Source organism: Pararge aegeria, chromosome 23 (assembly GCF_905163445.1).
Source record: "Pararge aegeria chromosome 23, ilParAegt1.1, whole genome shotgun sequence".
Lineage (NCBI taxonomy): Eukaryota > Metazoa > Arthropoda > Insecta > Lepidoptera > Nymphalidae > Pararge > Pararge aegeria.
This window is the reverse complement of record NC_053202.1, coordinates 7,788,239-7,809,888: the sequence shown is the minus strand read 5'-3', so window position 1 is coordinate 7,809,888 and position 21,650 is coordinate 7,788,239. Positions and strand designations below refer to the sequence as shown.

The following is a 21,650-nucleotide window of genomic DNA, read 5'->3' as shown; positions in this document are numbered from 1 at the left end:
TTCAAAATAAACGTTCATGAACCATGACAAGGGATCAAAAGAATAAAAATATTAAAGAAAAAACTTTGAACTTATTACTTTCATGTGCCAGAAGTATTATTTCTAAACGCGCAATTTTTAATATGAAAAATGTCCATCTCATTATATTTTCTGTTGCACGCACGAGAGAAAAAGTTATTTGCGTAGTTTTCCAGGTTTTGACGGTCTCTCTGGCGTGAGTGTTGTGGTTTTAAGTTGGAGGTGCCAGGTTCGATTCCCCACAAGGGCAATTTGGGAATTCGTAATTTCTAAATTTTCTCTGGTCTGGTCTGGTGGGAGACTTCTGCCGAGGCTAGTTATCAACCAACCTACCAAGACATGTCGCTAAGCTATTTGGCATTCCGGTACGATATAGAAAACCATTCGGGGTATTGGCTACATTAGGGTGATTTTATTCTTATGGGAATTTAAAAAATGCGATACGGTCAATCTTAATATTAATGGCTCATCTTTTCACAGATTTTTTTTTGAGCCTGTTCGGAAAAAAAAAATTTTTTTTTTTTTGGATCACCCTAGGCTACATATATAGAAATCTTAATAACACTGTTTCACCGAAGCCCGTTACCATCTTAGACTGCATCAAAACTTGGCAGGAGTAACTTGTAGTGGAATTAAGAAAAAGAGAAAAAGGATTCTGCTTTATCGCTTACAGTTATTGCATGAGGAGAGTCCTAAATACATTCTCATATATTGATGAGCGATGAATAAAAGATCGGTAAAATTACTTCACGCTTCACTTCTACCGCCTGCTGGAATCCGCTGTTTATAATTAAAAGCGAAATCGCATATTAAAGTAGGGACGTTGAAAAACGTGTTAACAGACGTCGTTGTATGCGGTGCTCTTATCTTAATAGAAGTTTAAACACGATAGGTAAAAAAACACCTTTTGAATTGTTTTAAAATTTTCATAGGCCGAGAACTGCTGGAAAGATTTGTTTCGTGAATAAATTTATCAACTGCTTCATTATATTGATCTAGTAGTTAGCGTATTCTGATAAAAATCCAGATGGATCTCTTTTAAGGTTTTAAAAGCTGTCTCACGCCATGTTTATATAAATATTGTACTGTTCGCATCAACACTTTGTATGCAAACAGTTCGCGAGCTCTTATACCAATAAAAACTAAACAATAAACATAAAACACTTATCACGTTTTACTTATTTCAGGTACCAAAATGGCGCGAGTAACATTAGTCCTGCTTATTTGCCAAATTTTAAGTCTGCCGATACTAAGTTACGGCAATGAAGACAATCCTCTCCTGGACCTTGCTTCGTCATTCCTGCAGAATATGGGAGAGGATGGTAATGACAAATTGGAAGGACTGTCTGCTATAGGAAACATTGTTGGAACATTGATGCAAGGAGACAACGCTAAGAATTTAGGCTCAATGCTGGGACAAGATGGCGGTAACGCTGGCGATGTTCTATCGGGTAAGTGTTGCTTAATTTCAATTTCAATTTATTCAGCAAAAAAAAAATAAAAAAAAAATCATTCCACCGTAGGTACTATATTCTCTTCTTTCTTTGTCTTGATGTCTGGTGACCCAAGAGCTGGCGCTTATTTAGCCCAACGGCAAGTCTAGCAATTCAAAGGGGCATTAGCGCCAGCATTTTGGGTACCATGGTCAAATACATGGTAAACATTTAGACGGCTTATATTTTTTGCAAATATTAATGTTAGTATTGAGGCCTACTTGAAATAAACTTTTACGTTAATTAATTCAGCACAAAACATAATATCATCATTATTCAATAGCCTATAACACTACAGTACTGGACTAAATGCCTCTTCCGACGGTAGGGTTTGCCTATAATCATTACGCTAAGCACACGGTTACGCTGGTAGTAGTAGCACAAAAGACGCTACTGCGCTTTCTATGTTACATTCCATTAGTCGCCTTGCATGGCACCGGAGAATAAGAGGGTTGGTGACAACTGTGTTGTGATCTGACGTCACAACACGGCAAAATACTATATACCAGGGCTTCACAACCTGGGCGTGGTAGAAAGTACACCGCCAGGCGCTTCTTCTGTACTTCAAAGCAATGAAGGAAAATATTTTGTTGATAGATTCTGTGCAGCGGTGACAGCGGTCCCACGCTTTGAAAAATTTTGTGGAGATCACCAAATAAAAGATAAATAATAATATTTTCTGAAATAAAAGATTATTATTATTATTCAGGTTATACTTCTTTTGGCGCGTTAGGGAAAAAATGGTGAGAGTAAATTTTTACGATGCGCGCACGCATCTCCGTCACAAAAAACCGACACTATCAAATTAGCTATATAGTCAAGATTTTATTTATTCTAAAAAAGGTTGACTTTCAATAATTCATACAATACCTTTTTCTATTGTTAGTGTCGTTTTTTCTACAAACGTAGAATAAGGCGAAAGATAAAATTTAAAAAAAAAATTATCTTGCTACGCTAAAGAAGTTTAACTTCTAACGCGTGTACATAAGTACACACATGTTTTTTTAAATATTATTATCAATCACAGCTTAATAAGGTTGGGAACCCCCTTATTTACAATTATATATTTCATATTTACTTAACACAGGCACGTACATGACCAAAATCTCACCTTATAGGAGGTTTGACCTCCTGTGTTAAGATAAGATGTGTTTGGTGATATAAAGGTTTCAATTCGATCCCTGAATTCAACTTGGGTACCATCGTTGTAAGAATCTGGAAAACTTGATTTTGGGAGGCAGTTCCAAAGCCCAGTCATACATAAGCGTATGAGACACGCAAATGAGATATACGAGTACGTATGACCTGTTGAAAAAAAGGAGTTAAAACCCATCCGGTGTCTTACGTGGCTATAGTAATATGATGGATGGAAACAAGATTGAATAGTACTTAAGTTCACTCTCCGAAATATATCTTGACTGACCAACCAACTAGCTTCCGACGATGATCATTAAAGATTTGCCTGCAGTGAATCTTAGCCTATGATTTTCCTGGCTCGATAATCAACAGAATCTATAGCCAACTAGCAGAGCCAATGTCTGCAGTACTCCCATTAGTTCCAAAATTATGCTGTTGATAAATGAAAACTCTGCATTCTCTTCCAGGTCTGGGTAGTTTACTAGGTGGCCAAGATGGCAAAATCAATCCCTCACTTGTTGGATCAATGGTATCGATGTTCGCCAACCAGATGGCGTCTAACGGTGACCAGCCCAAGCGTGAAAAACGGGAAACAAAAGAAAACGGCATGGAGAACATACTTAGTATGGTGTCAGGTAATTTTAATTAAGTTTTTTTTTGTTGTTTTATCCGCAACCAGACCAGAATTAGTGATGAGTGAGCTGTGAGTATCGAGGACACTACTAGGTACATCCTCTTGTGCAGCTAGAACAGCTTGCCTACTTCTTTTTTTGACGTCCTCCCAGACGAATGGGTGAGCGCTGTTTTAAGTAAGATATCCGGGTTTCGGTCCCCGGCAGAGGCCATTTGATTTGCGGTTTTGTTCTGTCTTAGACATCTTTGTCCTCGAGCGAGTGAAGGACTTTTCTGTCATCATAAGAAAAAAGTCCTGCTGTAAAATTCATTATATCCTGCATAAGTTGTTAATAAAAACTTCGGCCAGTTGAATTTCTGTGAATTTGAGTGTGAGGTCCTTTGCTCTCCGTACTTTGTCATACATGATTTTAAACGAAAAATTAACCGTTGACGCAGCACACGCAGCAGAAGCTCTCAAAATGCTCTTGAAACATTATTCATTGGTGCTATGCTATATACTAATATTGGTCGTAATGATATATAACCTTTCTCGATAAATGTGCTATCCGACAGTGAAATATTTTTTAAAATCGGACCAGTAGTTCCAGAGATCACCGCGTTCAAATAAACAAACAATAAACAAACTCTGCAGCTTGATATATTAGTAACCATGTCTTCATATCCTTTTTCAGGACTAGGTGGTTTGCTGGGTGGGCAAGATGGAAAAATAGATCCATCCCTCGTTGGAACTGTAGCATCAATGTTCGCACAACAGCTGACGTCAAATGACAAGGAAAACCAGCGCGAGAAACGACAGGCCAACTCCAAAGAAGCTGAACCCGGTGATATTAACATGGGGAGTATAATTAACATGGCATCAGGATTGCTAGGGAATAAGAACGTAGCAGGAATAATGCCAATGATCATGAACACTTTAAGCTCATTCTCTGATGAAGAGTCTAATAAGAGAGCGGATGAACATAAAGACCATGCGTCGTTCCTCCCACCGTTTTTAGAAAAAGCTCATTTATATTGGGATGTTTTTATTAATTCGGAATTAGGTAAAACTATCTGGGAGAAGTCAGGCTTTAAGAAAGCCACAAAGTCCTTCATAGGACCAGATGGAAAACTTAGTTTCGAATTGATGTTCAAGAACTTCGAGAATCACTCATTTAGACGACACTGGATCAAGGCTGTTGCGCAGTATCTAACTGATATGGTGGTGCATGTTGCTAAACCTGAAGTGTATCAAAGGTAAGTGTTTTTATTGGAACTTTGGTCTGTGATTCAAAAAGTGGGAGGTCCCGGGAATTTGGGAATCTATAATTCCTGAATTTTATCTGGTCTGGTCTGGTGTAAGGCGGTGGCTAGTTAACCACTCTATCGATATAGCCGTACCACAAACCGCTAGCTGCCATATCATCATAGCCTGCATCATCATTAACTATTTACAGTAAAGAGAAACAGGTGAATTTACAGTGAAGGGGTTAACATTTGTAGTGGAATGAAAAGTACTATAGGTAACCAGCGTTGATTTGGAGATAAACTCATTGAGTACACCGACGAATAGTTAGCGTTTTAACTGCGGATCACGAGGTTCTGCGTTCAATTCCCACGCCAAAAAATTGAATAATATTGGGGTTTTCTTCAAGAATAGCATCCTGCACCGTTTCCATATTTCAAAAGATGGAACAATGTATGTTAAAATATAATTGTTGATATTAAAATACTGCTGATACCGGCTTCTACACAGTATGCCTTCCTAACTGGTGGAAGAGTAACTACAAACATACTATCTTAACGTTCTGAAAAGTGCTTATAAAGTAAGACTACTAGAAATAAATAAATTTTGAACTTATAAGAATTTTACGATAAAGCTGTTACAATAAAGCAACTTTTAATGTAAAAAGCTGAAAGTGTTCTGTTCAGTTTTATTTATTCAATCGTCTCATTTTATCTTACAGGTAGCACAGGCATACCTAACGATGGTACTTTCAATCGATTCGTGATTTCAATAAATTTACCAATGTTTTATTTGGTCGTGTCATACATACATGATAAAATCCCATAAACCGACGCACGCTACCTAATAATAAAATTCTGTCTAGAAACAATAGTACTGTCAATCCCGTATCCCGGCTAACAAGGTCCTATTTGCGAAGGCTTTCGGGAACAAATGCGACATATTTCACGAGAAAAATCCGGAATATTTCCGTGTTTACGCACGCACGTCTCGTCTGACGGATAGTCATCAACATAAATTGTAGTTTGATCCCATCCGGGGAAAATTGACAGATCTATTTTTTGCTCACGTACGGATGTGGATGTTTTTTTTAAGATTAGAAAAAAGGGATGTAGTCAGATGACCTTGTCCGTAAATTTTCTGACAATTGCAGACCGGCGCGGAGGAGGACTCTTCGTCTCCGTTAAAAAAAAAACCTACGCTGAGTTTACATTTGAAACCGTCAGTTATTTACATCATCAAATTCTAATTTATATTCAAATATTATTTATTCATGTAGGCCTATCACAGGCGTTATGAAGCGTTCATACATATATTATGCTTACGTAATTGTGAATGGCGATAACTTCGTTGGCCAACTTTAACCTAAAGCTAGGAGAATTCCAAACGCGCGCTCTTTGGTTTGGTATAAGTAATCCTTAATATTATAAGAATATTTTTCTATAAGGTTACGTTTTATACTAACTCTACTTCTTGAGAGACATCTCAAATATTTCATTGGGTAATTTGATACAATAAATATACAATTTCCCTTGAATTAGTTATTAATTTCATGTAGCCTCGTAAACTGCACGAGTTTATTTTTATTTCTAATATTCATATTGGTACAGTCCATTTTCTTTTCATATTTAAATTGTTGAACCATGAGAGATGAGGCATATGACGTGTCCCTGAAATCAATACTATAATCGATATTATAATTGTATAGTCTAATCGGTAGATAGTTAGAATCTCCAATCTACTATCTAAATATCTACTATCGATATTTAAATCGATATTGTAATCGATATAACAATCGATATTGTAATCGATATTTTAATCGATATTTAAATCGATATGATAATCGATATTGTAATCGATATTATAATCGATACTTAAATCGATATAACAATCGATTTTGTAATCGATTTCATAATCGATATCATAATCGATATTCAAATCGATATTGTAATCAATATTGTAATCAATTATGATAATCGATACAAACTAAAATTAATATTTATAATAAATATAAGCCGTCTAACTGTTCACTTATGGGCATGGTACCCAAAATGCTGGCGCTATTGCCCCTTTGTATAGCTAGACTTAGCCGTTGGGCTAAATAAGCGCCAGCTCTTAGGTCACCAGACGTAAGGACCAATTTTTTTGACACTATGTTAATAAATTTTTTTGTGTCCGAAGACCATGGCCCTAGAGTCTCAAACGCAAGCGCCGCAAAAACGTAGTCATTACAAATAACGGAGTATTTACGGCGCTTAAGCATTTGAGCAGATTCGGCAGCTGCTGCCGCTTTTTGGGACGTACTCGGCAAGTGAAAAGCTGCCAACGTATCAACGCAGGTCGCATCACACACCAGCGCACGCCCCATCGATCACGGTACTATAGTCATACCGTAAGGTTTATTGTGCAGGAATAGACGCAGAGGCCAGAGCGCGACGTATATCATTAATAGCGCCGTGACGATACAAACGGCCACCACTTCGATTACAACTGAGCCCATGGTGACCCAATTGAACCACACGAATGCCACAAGGGCAGTAATGAGGCTCGCATACCTTAATTCCCAAGCGTAAACATACGGCCACACGAAGCTTTGTCCGGTCGAATATCGTCCCTAAGCTGTGAGATGGCAAAGCGTGTAGCCAGTGACCTGACTCCTTTTCGGATACCGCTATAATTCGCGCCATATCCGATGCCGACGTGCATTGTGCGAAGAGACCCGCGTGTGCTAAGTTAACACGCGGTTTATCCCAAAGGCCTTGACATTCCACAGCCGAAGGAAAGCTCTCACCAGGACAAGAAGCACTCCAGGCTGACCTCGCATCCACAAGACTCTGCACCAGAACATCAGACGGACATGACAGATTAAGGATCTGACTGATGAGTGGGGCAGAACCAGAAGCGGAAGATAGGAATGCTGGGGGTGCTACGCTTGTAATGGAGCGTATGCCTAAGCCCCCGTATTTAACAGCAAGGCTGGCTTGAGTCCAGGCGTGGTCATCGAAATGTAAATTTAAAATTTTGTATAGTATTGTATATTGTAATCATTATTGTAATCGATATCATAATCGATATTGTAATCGATATAACAATCGATATTGAAATCGACATAACAATCGATATTGTAATCGATTTCATAATCGATATCACAATCGATATTCAAATCGATATTGTAATCGATATGTTAATTGATATTGTAATCGATATCATAATCGATATTTTAATCGATATTGTAATCGATATCATAATCAATATTGCAATCGATATTTAAATCGATATTATAATCGATATTGTAATCGATATCATAATCGATATTCAAATCGATATTGAAATCGGTAGATAGAATCGATATCAATATCGATTACTGTAATCGATACTATAATCGCTAATCAAATCTTTATCGTAATCGATATTGAAATCGATACTAAAATCGATATCATAATTGTATATTCTAATCGGTAGATAGTTAGAATCGATATTGTCATTTATAACTGTAATCGATATCGTAATCGATATCGTAATCGATATCATAAGCGATATAATAATTGATATTCTAATCGATAGATAGTTAGGTTCGATATCGTAATCGATTACTTAAATCGATATCATAATCGATATTTACATCGATGCTATAATCGATAGTAAGAATCTATATCGTATTCGATTACTTTAATCGTAATTATGTCAATATTATAATCGACTTTGTAATCGATATAATAATCGATATAACAATCCATACTGTAATCGATATCATAATCGATATTTTAATCGATATTGTAATCGATATCATAATCGATATTGTAATCGATACTGTTATCGATATCATAATCGATATTTTAATCGATATCATAATCGATATTGTAATCGATACTGTTATCGATATCATAATCGATATTTTAATCGATATCATAATCGATTTTGGAATCCATATTTAAATCTATATTATAATCGATATTGTAATCGATATAATAATCGATATAACAATCGATATTGTAATCGATAGTTTAATCGATATTTGAATCGATATTATAATCGATATTGAAATCGTTACTATAATCGATATTATTGGGGTGTAAGTGGGTGTGGCTAGTACCAGTCAGCCTCCCAAATTGCCAACCTCACCTGCACGTGGTGCACCCTGCCGTTTAACCGACGAGGCTCTGGCGACCGACAAGTGGCGGTATAACCACTTCGAATTGGCTAGGCTGAACAAATGGCACAGACCGGTGTCGGGCAGCAGCGACGCCGGGGCGATCAGTCTAGCCCTGCGATGACCAACCCGCCTGCCCAGCGTGGTCATTATCGGGCATATCTTTAATGGGAAGGAGAAAAAAACCACAGCCCCTAGTTCCCGGCGGCCCCGCTATTCCTGGCTCTGGCAGCGGTTATGGTAACGGCGGGGCAAGGGGTGTTAAGAATCTCCGGCAGAGATTCCGCTGCCAACCCCGACGACTTGACCTGGCAACATACAACGCACGCACGTTGAGGACCGATGGAAAGGTGATTGAGCTGGAAGAAGTGGTGAGCAAGTTGCGCTGGGATATTATAGGATTGTCTGAAGTCCGGCGAGAGGGGGAGGACTCGATAATCTTGGAATCCGGCAACTTGTTTTACTACCGGGAGGGTGACCAACAGTCACAGGGTGGTGTCGGGTTTATCGTCCACAAGTCTCTCGTCAACAATGTTGTAAAAGTCGAAAGTGTGTCGAGCAGGGTAGCATACCTTATACTCAGAATTACCAAACGGTATTCGTTGAAGGTCATACAGGTATACGCGCCGACTTCGGCACACCCAGACGAGGATGTAGAGGTTTTGTATGAGGACATTTCAAAAGCCATACATGCCTCGAACACCTACTACAATATTGTGATGGGGGATTTCAACGCGAAGCTTGGCGAGCGAACTGGTTCAGAGTTGAGGGTGGGGCAATTTGGGTATGGGCAACGGAACCACAGGGGTCAAATGTTGGCTGACTTCATGGAGAAGGAGGGCCTTTATATGATGAACTCCTTCTTCAAGAAGCGGCCACACAGGAAATGGACCTGGATAAGCCCCGATGGTTCCACGAGAAACGAGATCGACTTCATCATGTCGACCAAACGGCATGTATTCAATGATGCTTCTGGAATGGAACGGACTTGGCATCAACATTAACGGCGAGTACATCACTCAACTTCGGTTTGCCGACGATGTAGTCATAATGGCAGAGACTCTGGGAGACCTAAATACGATGCTCGATGGCCTCAGCAGAGCTTCTCAACAGGTTGGCCTACGAATGAACATGAGCAAGACGAAGATTATGTCTAATGCTCATGTTCCGCTTCAACCAGTAATCGTTGAGAACACTGCACTCGAAATTGTTGACGAATACGTATACCTAGGACACACGATCCAGTTAGGTAGGTCCAATTTCGAGAAGGAGGTGAACCGCCGAATCCAACTCGGATGGGCAGCGTTCGGGAAACTCCGTGCCATCTTTTCGTCAGAAATCCCTCAGTGCCTGAAGACGAAAGTCTTCGAACAGTGCGTGTTGCCAGTGATGACCTATGGCTCTGAAACATGGTCGTTAACTATGGGCCTCATAAGAAGGCTTAGAGTCACTCAGCGGGCGATGGAGAGAGCTATGCTCGGAGTATCTCTACGCGATCGAATCAGAAATGTGGAGATTCGTAGAAGAACCAAAGTTACCGACATAGCTCAACGAGTCGCGAAGCTTAAGTGGCAATGGGCCGGGCACATAGTTCGGAGAAAGGATGGACGTTGGGGTCCCAAGGTGCTGGAATGGCAGCCCCGTACTGGTAAGCGCAGCGTTGGTCGACCCCCAACGAGGTGGACAGACGACATTAAGCGCGTCGCAGGTAGCCGTTGGATCCAAGCGGCTCAGAATCGTGGAACTTGGAACTCCCTACAAAAGACCTATGTCCAGCAGTGGACGTCTATCGGTTGATGTGATGATGAATCGATATTATAATTGTATATTCTAATCGGTAGATAGTTAGAATCGATATTGTAATTTATAACTGTAATCAATATCGTAATCGATATCATAATCGATATAATAATTGATATTCTAATCTATAGATAGTTAGAATCGATATTGTCATTTATGACTGTAATCGATATCGTAATCGATATCGTAATCGATATCATAAGCGATATAATAATTGATATTCTAATCGATAGATAGTTAGGTTCGATATCGTAATCGATTACTTAAATCGATATCATAATCGATATTTACATCGATGCTATAATCGATAGTAAGAATCTATATCGTATTCGATTACTTTAATCGTAATTATGTCGATATTATAATCGATTTAATAATCGATATAACAATCCATACTGTAATCGATATCATAATCGATATTTTAATCGATATTGTAATCGATATCATAATCGATATTGTCATCGATATTGTAATCAATATTAAAAACTATATTATAATCGATATTGTAATTGATATTGTAATCGATATTTAAATCGATAGTTAGAATTGATATCATACCGAATAATCGATATCGTAATCGATACACTAATCGATATTTAAATCGATATTGTAATCGATATCATAATCAATTTTGTAATCCATATTGAAATCGATATTATAATCGATATTGTAATCGATATCATAATCGATATTGTATTCGATATCATAATCGATATTGTGATCGATAATATAATCGATATTGTAATCGATATCGTAATCAATTTTGGAATCCATATTTAAATCGATATTATAATCGATATTGTAATCGATATCATAATCGAAATAACAATCGATATTGTATTTTATTCGATATTTAAATCGATATTATAATCGACATTGTTATCGATATCATAAATCAATATATTGATCGATATTTAAATCGATATAACAATCGATTTTGTAATCGATTTCAAAATCGATATCATAATCGATATTGTAATCGATATCATAATCGATATAACAATCGATATTGTAATCGATATTTTAATCGATATTTAAATCGATATTATAATCGATATTTAAATCGATATAACAATCGATTTTGTAATCGATACTGTTTCTGATATCATAATCGATATTTTAATCGATATTATAATCGATATTGTAATCGATATCATAATCAATTTTGGAATCCATATTGAAATCGATATTTTAATCGATATCATAATCGATATAACAATCGATATTGTAATCGATATTTTAATCGATATTTAAATCTATATTATAATCGATATTTAAATCGATATAACAATCGATTTTGTAATCGATACTGTTATCGATATCATAATCGATATTTAAATCGATATCATAATCGATATTTAAATCGATATCATAATCGATATTTTAATCGATATCATAATCGATATTGTATTCGATATCATAACCGATATTTTAATCGATATTGTGATCGATAATATAATCGATATTGTAATCGATATCGTAATCGATATCATAATCGATATTGTAATCGATACTGTTATCGATATCATAATCGATATTTTAATCGATATCATAATCGATGTTTTAATCGATATCATAATCGATATTGTAATCGATACTGTTATCGATATCATAAACGATTTTGGAATACATATTTAAATCGATATTATAATAGATATTGTAATAGATATCATAATCGATATAAAAATCGATATTGTAATCGATAGTTTAATCGATATTTGAATCGATATTATAATCGATATTGAAATCGTTACTATAATCGATATTATAATTGTATATTCTAATCGGTAGATAGTTAGAATCGATATTGTAATTTATAAATGTAATCAATATCGTAATCGATATCATAATCGATATAATAATTGATATTCCAATCTATAGATAGTTAGAATCGCTATCGTAATCGATTACTTTTATCGTAATTATAATCGATAGCGTAATCGATATAATAATCGATATAACAATCGATATTGTGATCGATAATATAATCGATATTTTAATCGATATCATAATCGATTTTGGAATCCATATTTAAATCGATATTATAATCGATATTGTAAACGATATCATAATCGATATAACAATCGATATTGTAATCGATATTTTAATCGATATTTAAATCGATATTATAATCGATTTTGTTATCGATATCATAATCAAATCAATATTATAATCGATATTTTAATCGATATAACAATCGATTTTGTAATCGATTTCAAAATCGATATCATAATCGATATTCAAATCGATATTGTAATCAATAGGTAATCGATATTAAAATCGGTATATAGGCAGAATCGATATCAAAATCGATTTCTGTAATCGATACTATAATCGCTCATTAAATCTTTATCGTAATCGATAATGAAATCGATCCTTAAATCGATATTATAACTGTCTATTCTATTCGGTAGATAGTTAGAATCGATATTATAATTTATGACTGTAATCGATATCATAACCGATATAATAATTGATATTCTAATTGATAGATAGTTAGAATCTATATCGTATTCGATTACTTTAATCGTTATTATAATCGATATTATAATCGATATTGTAATCGATATAATTATCGATATAACAATCGATATTATAATTGATATTGTAATCAATATCATAATCGATATTGTAATCGATATTATAATCGATATTGTAATCGATATTATAATCGATATTGTAATCGATATCATAACCGATATTTTAATCGTTATTTAAATCGATAGTTAGAATCGATATCAAGCTGAATAATCGATATCGTAATCGATATCATAATCGATATTAAAATTATATTGTAATCGATATTGTAATCGATATCATAATCGATATTGTAATCGATATTTAAATCGATATTATAATCGATATTGTAATCGATATCATAATCGATATTGTAATAGATATCATAATCGATATTGTAATCAATATCATAATCAATACACTAATCGATATTTAAATCGATATTATAATCGATATTGTAATCGATATAACAATCGATATCATAATCGATATTCAAATCGATATTGTAATCAATAGGTAATCGATATTCAAATCGGTATATAGGCAGAATCGATATCAAAATCGATTTCTGTAATCGATACTATAATCGCTTATTAAATCTTTATCGTAATCGATATTGAAATCGATCCTTAAATCGATATTATAATTGTCTATTCTATTCGGTAGATAGTTAGAATCGATATTATTATTTATGACTGTAATCGATATCATAACCGATATAATAATTGATATTCTAATTGATAGATAGTTAGAATCTATATCGTATTCGATTACTTTAATCGTTATTATAATCGATATTATAATCGATATTGTAATCCGTATAATTATCGATATAACAATCGATATTATAATCGATATTGTAATCAATATCATAATCGATATTGTAATCAATATCATAATCGATATTGTAATCGATATTATAATCGATATTGTAATCGATACCATAATCGATATTGTAATCGATATCATAACCGATATTTTAATCGTTATTTAAATCGATAGTTAGAATCGATATCAAGCCGAATAATCGATATCGTAATCGATATCATAATCGATATTAAAATTGATATTGTAATCGATATTGTAATCGATATCATAATCGATATTGTAATCGATATTTAAATCGATATTATAATCGATATTGTAATCGATATCATAATCGATATTGTAATAGATATCATAATCGATATTGTAATCAATATCATAATCAATACACTAATCGATATTTAAATTGATATTATAATCGATATTGTAATCGATATAACAATCGATACTGTTATCGATAAAACAATTGATACTGTTATCGATATCATAATCGATATTTTAATCGATATTGTAATCGATATCATAATATAATATAATTATTATTCAAGTGTTTCTTTTTTGTTTCAACTTTAATTTTATCTTTACTTTCTGTTTAATTTAATTCCAAGTTGTGTACACATACTTTGGGTTGTAGCTTAGAACTTGTTATTACTTGTTATTACTTATATTTAGATCTACTTTTAGTTATTACCTGTTTTGTGTACCTAATAACAATAAACAATAAACAAATCGATATTGTAACCGATATTTAAATCGATATTATAATCGATATTGTAATCGATATCATAATCGATATTGTAATCGATATCATAATCGATATTGTAATCAATATCATAATCAATACACTAATCGATATTTAAATCGATATTATAATCGATATTGTAATTTTTATTAATACATAACTAAACTAAAATAAACTATTTATAAACTAAATAAAATCTAAAACGTCCTCGAAACCACCGCAGCGAGGCACAGTTCCTAAGATGCTGGCAGCATTGCCCCTTTGAATAGCCAAACTAATTCGTTGGCCAAGGTAACTGCCCGCTCTAGGATCACCGGTAGACTCGATAACCCTTTTCGATAATTCTTTGAAAAGGGCTCTTGCCTCCGGACCCCACGGTCCCAAAGTCTCTACTCCAATAATATACTATATTGTAATCGATATAACAATCGATACTGTTATCGATAAAACAATTGATACTGTTATCGATATCATAATCGATTTTAAAATCCATATTTAAATCGATATTATAATCGATATTGTAATCGATATCATAATCGGTATTGCAATCTATATCATAATCGATATAACAATCGATAGTGTAATCTTTATTTTAATCGATATTTGAATCGATATTATAATCGATTACTGTAATCGATACTATAATCGCTAATTAAATCTTTATCGTAATCGATATTGACCTAATCGATATCATAATGACTGACGATGATCCTCGATTCGAGCTCCGATTGGAGCAATGTGGGGATGGTCTGGTCTGATGGGAGACTTTGGCTGTGACTAGTTGCCATCCTACCGACAGACGGAGCACCAAGCTATTTAGCGTTCCGGTTGATACCGCATAGAAACTCAGCCGGGTTCGGGTTTAAACTACCTGCTATAGCCTATACGCCTTACGGGTTAGTCCGCTATCATCTTAGACTGCAGCATCACTTGTCTACCACCAGCGAAAGTTACAAAGTCAAATTCAAATTTCATTTATTTCAAACAGGCCTAATATAAGCACTATTGAAACGTCAAGTATGTCTGTTTGTAGTGACTCTACCACCAATTCGGAAAGCCGTTTCTACCGAGAAGGAGACTGCAAGAAACTCAGCAGTTGAGATTTTCCAACAACATTTTACAATTTAACAATCATTGTTCTATCTTGTTTGAGATGAAAGCGGAGCGGCTTGCTTCCGGCAACATTTGCATTAAGAAATTCATCAATAGTATAGTAACCTCGATGTATTAAATGTGTTTTTATACATTCTTTAAACTTATGTAATGGTAAATCTAATATTACCTTCGTTTGCGATCAGTCGTTAACTTGTAGTTGAATAAAAAATTATCATAGCTACATGAAATGATCCATATATTAGTTACTAGATGTGCCCTGCGGCGTCGCCCGCGTAATTTTGGGAGGCAGCGTGCTGCTACATAGTCTACACCTATAGTCATAAATGAGATTCTGAGACTTATTTATCTTACGTAATTTTTTTTTCAATGCAAAGTATACTATTTTATTTCTAATACCTCGAAGAATATGTATAAAAATTGGTTGTCTGTAAAGTCGGCTTACTGACGATAGTTGAACGTGACAACGTCGTAAGAAAATACTGATGTAATGGTTGCATTTTTCAAAAGAAAATTTTAATTTTATTTGTTTGATAGATATTATCGTTGCTATAAACAATTGACACCACATTCACATTTCACTGCACTTCATCCTTGCCGAAAACATGTAAATGTATTATTGTATAGAAGCTGTCCACGCGGACGCATCGCTCACTCAAGTAGGAGAGAGACAGATGTGGAACACGGAGGCCGACTGTGCCTCTTTGTCGCTGGTTCCGCGCTCTCGCATGCACTTCAAGCCTTGAATGGAACGTCTCAGAGCGAGGTAACGCCGCATACGTCATGTGTTTTCGTGCGTGCAGCCGGCTCCATCGAATTATAAGACGTTGTCACGTCAAACATTTTAATGAAGATCTGTTCAGTAGTTTTCGTGTGAAAGCGTAAAAAACAAACTTACATTCACATTTATAATATTAGTAGAGATAGGGATACATTGTATTGTAACCTCAACTAAATCCACAATATTTCTATCTTTAGGTACATAGTGTCTGCGCAGTATATAATGAACAGCTTCCTAGACTCTCAAGGACTACCCAAGACAACTCATTTCAACATGAATAATCCAGAAAAATCCATTACCTCACTGACCAACTACGTATTGAAAAAGTACCTCGATATGGACACAGACGTTTCGGAGTATGTTAAACCCGCCATGGACTACATAAAGGTACACTTAATTATAATGTCTAGAATAAGGAATTTGATAGTTTTTTTTATTGACGTACCGACCAGATTGTTCAAATCCAATAGAATAAAGAACATACAGAACCCTCATTCGGCCATGATTGCATGAAGTGTAGCGTGTCCAAAAACAGTAAAAACGCCCCGCGGAATGTTGCTAGCTTACATACTTTTCTTTTTCCCATTTTCGGTAAAATAATTACTGTTGACTGCTCAATGGAATGAACCTTCAGTTCGAGAAACTACTACTAAACTAAGAAAAAAATGTTTTATTTAAAAAGAACCTAGGTATCTTTTTAAGATATTAAGGAAATGATAATTTTCTTCTTATGCACCATTTCGCACCATGCACCGCACGCTTTTTTTTTTTAATAAAACATTTTTTCCTTATTAAAACTATATATTTATTATTCATTTATATTTGTTATAATTCTTAACACTATTGTTAATTCAAATTTATTAAATTTTTTCCTATTTCTTAGTTTGGTTTTCTATATAAAGCATGTTTTTTAGTTTTTTTTTAATTATTATTATAATGTCAAGCAGGGGGCGTCGTGATTATAATAAATACCTACTTTATGAATTTATGTATTTCTTATAGCAAATCCTAAAGATGGCGCAATCCGCCTCGCAGAAGTTCGCCAACCGCGCCGACTACCACGCCGTCGCAGACAGACTCACAGACACGCTCAACTTGGAGGTCATTGAACCCGTTCTCCGCGTGTACAGGGCATATAAGCACTCCCTCCAGGCGCCGCACTGCCAGGAACATCTCATGTGCGTCGTGAATAAGCATCACGATCAAGACAAACATGGTGAGTGTCCAAATTCTATTTACCAACTAGTACACTGATTACAGGCATTTGTATCTGCATTATTACTATTAACAAGATTCTCGCAACCGTGAAGTAGATTTCAAATATCGAACGCTGTACGATCAAAGCAAAATGTACCTATAAAACCTGGTTTTAGAGTAGCAAATTCCGTAATCCTGTTTTTTATTTTGTCAAGGTATACAAACGGTAGTATACAAGGTGCAGAAAGTTAGTTTTACTCTGACGTTACAGAGTATCGATAGTCGAAATAAACCTTTGATTAGGAGCGCACAAATTTTACAAGGGTACTATTGTATGTTGAGGTTGTATACTTCATGTTGTGCTGCCGACCTCCCTGGCGTATTGGTTATTGCTAGTCTTATAAGTGGAGGTAAAATAAAAATGCGTGTCAGAGGAGCTGGCTCAGTATAGCTGCATACTAAAAAGCGGATCACTGGTTTTAAGCCATTATTAGACAAGTTGAAAAAAATTGTGTACTAAAAAAACACTTTACCCACACTTTACAGGTGTGTGTAAAGTGTGTGTGTGTATTGTCGTAGTATATTTAACAATTTATTTATTTTTAATTTAATTTACAGGTCTCCCGGGCTTCAAAGCTGGATTAACCAAGCTTAGCAGTATGATAGCATCGGCAGCGCTAAGCTTCCAGCACGGCAACGGTTTCTGGGACCTCTACAAAGCTATACAGAGCGATGTTAACTGCGATGTAAGTGCTGCTAATGTTAATCACTTCACACTGTCACATTCATAATCACATCATAAATATAAATAAATAAATACACTTCGACAATACACACATCGCCATCTAGCCCCAAAGTAAGCGTAGCTTGAGTTATGGGCACTAAGATAGCCGATGAATATATTTATGAATATAATACACATAAATACTTATAATATACAAAAAAACACCCAGACACTGAAAAACAATCATGTTCATCACACAAACATTTCTCAGTTGTGGGAATCGAACCCACGGCCTAGGACTCAGAAAGCAGGGTCGCTGCCCACTGCGCCAGTCGGCCGTCAAATCATGTCTATTAACTTCACAAAACTGGGCACTACCACTCATGGGAGAATTTTTTTAGAGGACCTTCCATAATCGATACTGAAGCTAAAACTGTATGTTAGTGATGATAACCAGGGTCGACAGCTTTACGTGCTCTCCGAGGCACGGGGGTTGACACCATTAATGTCCTACTGTATACTGAGCGACGCGATGGTTCGCAGTACAGAATTACCTACACTGGATTTAATAGTGTACTACCTGCTGTATACTGTATTGCTTTTTAATGTTTAAAATATGATATTGTATATATTTAAACTTATTAGATTTTAGAGGAATGTGCAGCGTCCAAATAAACTCATGTGAATTTCAGGATGCGAAGAATAATAATTTTAATAAGAAAATAAGAGTTTGTGTAATAAAAATAAATAAATAAATAAAAAAAAAGTTCCGAGACTTTGAAACAGAAAAACCCAATACCTCTTTACCCAGTTCTTGGGCTTGAGCATCCTTTCTTGAGCATGGTAACAACTAGATTAACGCAACGATGCAGTGATATACCTACATATCAGTGGCGTGCACTTCTTACATGCACAAAAGCATTGCATACCCTAAAAATTTGTATTACTCATAAAGGGGATGGATTTTACCATTTTATGCCATTTCCCTTCTTTATGCATACCCTGGTCAAAAACCCTGTGCACGCCACTGCTACATAATATATAACATTTAAAAAAGTGAAGATTAGCGATCTTAGCCAATCTACACATTTATTTGAAGATTGATTCCCTCATTAAAGAAGTACTCAATAAGAAATACTCAGTTGAGATTGTTGCGCATTTCTTCTTAAACCAGTGCATAGTGTAGCTTGTGACCCTTTTAGCTTAAATAATTGACGAAGATAGTTTTATATTTGCCCCAAATCAAACGTTGACTTCAAGTCTCGACAACTAAACTAAAGGGTAAAAAAAACTTTAAAATCCATTCCGTCCTGACTTTCGATATTCTCTTTTTTTAATCCCGGAAAAGGTACCTACCGGTACTTTATCTGCAACATAGAGCAGAATTCCTGATAAATAAAAAAGTTATTATTATGATATTTGCTTCTGTGTAAAGCATAATTATTTTCGATAAAACAAAATATTATTTAACTTTTGTGTCAATCGCTCACACAGTTACTGTGGTGAAAAACGCTAGCTGATGCAATACTGATTTATTTTTCGTTCACGCCGGTATACACATACATTATTATTTGAGTACACACATTAACTGTACATATTATACCACATCTCCCTCCTTATAAACATAAGCTTCATTAATCTATATGGGTACCTCACATACATTACAAAGAGACAAATACACAATTCTCCTGACAATAAGAGCAATACAACTATTGTTGTTATTATTATCATATCACATTTTACTTTTTAAACTAATGATATAATATTTATTTTCAAATCATTTTCTTTTTTGAAACATTCAAATTACAAACATGTTCTTAATTTATACCAAAACAAGCCACTCGCAATTTAGTACTCGTATATTAATGTTTTCCTACTTTTATTTATTTGTTTATTTTATATTTTTTATCATCGAAATCATTTATTTAAGACTTATTGTTGTGTATGATTATATATACCGTGTTGTGACCGCAGATCAGAATACAGTGTCACCTCCCCTCGTCTACCAACGGGTGTCGTACGAGGCGTCTAAGGAAATATAACAAAGAACGTGGTGGATATGGGCAAATCTTCCCCTGGGGAGAGGCCATTAGTCCAGCAGAGGACTGTTATACGCTATTGACGATGACAACGTTATTTTAATTTTCTTTTTTTTTTTTTTTTTCTTAAATTAATTATTTATTTGATTATCTCTAAAATATAATTTTTATTAATACATAACTATAACCTAAAAAAAACTATTTAAAAACTAAATAAAATCTAAAACGTCCTCGAAACCACCGCGGCGAGGCACAGTTCCTAAGATGCTGGCAGCATTGCCCCTCTGGATGGCCAAACTAATTCGTTGGCCAAGGTAACTGCCCGCTCTAGGATCACCGGTAGACTTGATAACCCTTTTCGATAATTCTTTGAAAAGGGCTCTTGCCTCCGGACCCCACGGTCCCAAAGTCTCTACTCCAAAAGGCACAAAAATGAAGCTGCTATCCAGGTTTTCATATTTACGCCTCTTGGCCTGCTCGGCACTGGAAGCATTATATTTAATTGTTAATTAACATTATATTTATTTTAATTACTTTTTTTACTTTCCTGTGTAAAATAAAAGATTTTTTTTTTGTGTAAAATCAATTTATTTGTTATTTCAGGCCAAATATCCCGCGGACTGCGCTGCTTTCCACGAGCACGAAATGAAAGTAACTACAGAAGTGTACCATAGCGAATTATAAATAAAATTTAGATAATAAATAATTATTGTACTTAATTAAAATTAATTTATTTTAACACAAATTGCATTTCATTATAATATGGCCGCTAAAAGGAAGTGATCCTGACATCTGCGAGTATTTAGTTAAAAAATAATAATAACCGGATAACGTGACCTTGTAACAGCGCAGTAAGAATTTTAAAAAGAAATCATAGCTTATTCATAATTTAGCGCAAGACTAAAAATAAAAAAATAAGAAGTTGATATTCTACAAATATTTTTTTTTAATTATATAATTGGTTAGTTGGGAAAAGCAATAATATTTTTTTTCCAGCGACATTTTCAAAATGTTTTTTAAACATACATCGTAAATTCAATCATCGTAATACATGATCTGTCAGGAATACTTTTGACGGCCTCATTTTAATATATTTAGGTAATTTTGCATTTAGTTAATTCCGTTATGTTTATATATTGAAACAAATGTATACTACGACTATTAACTTATTGCATAGCATTATAAAACTTTAATAATTCATTCCACTGCTCGACCTCTCCCACCAGAGGGCCTGCCCATGTTCACCACGCTGGGCA

At 35.0% G+C, this 21,650-nt stretch overlaps 1 protein-coding gene across 1 annotated transcript in view; it reads left to right on the top strand.

Annotated features, from left to right (window-relative positions):
• The window catches only part of LOC120634289, a 34,351-nt gene extending 13,002 nt beyond the window's left edge, over positions 1-21,349 (top strand). The window contains exons 2-8 of the mRNA XM_039904778.1: positions 1,206-1,469; positions 3,116-3,283; positions 3,956-4,517; positions 16,632-16,821; positions 17,437-17,650; positions 18,250-18,377; positions 20,998-21,349. Coding sequence (XP_039760712.1) covers positions 1,214-1,469; positions 3,116-3,283; positions 3,956-4,517; positions 16,632-16,821; positions 17,437-17,650; positions 18,250-18,377; positions 20,998-21,078 — 1,599 coding nt within the window. The 5' untranslated portion in view covers positions 1,206-1,213 and the 3' untranslated portion in view covers positions 21,079-21,349. The remainder of the gene's footprint in view (positions 1-1,205; positions 1,470-3,115; positions 3,284-3,955; positions 4,518-16,631; positions 16,822-17,436; positions 17,651-18,249; positions 18,378-20,997) is intronic.
• Positions 21,350-21,650: the final 301 nt, after the last annotated feature.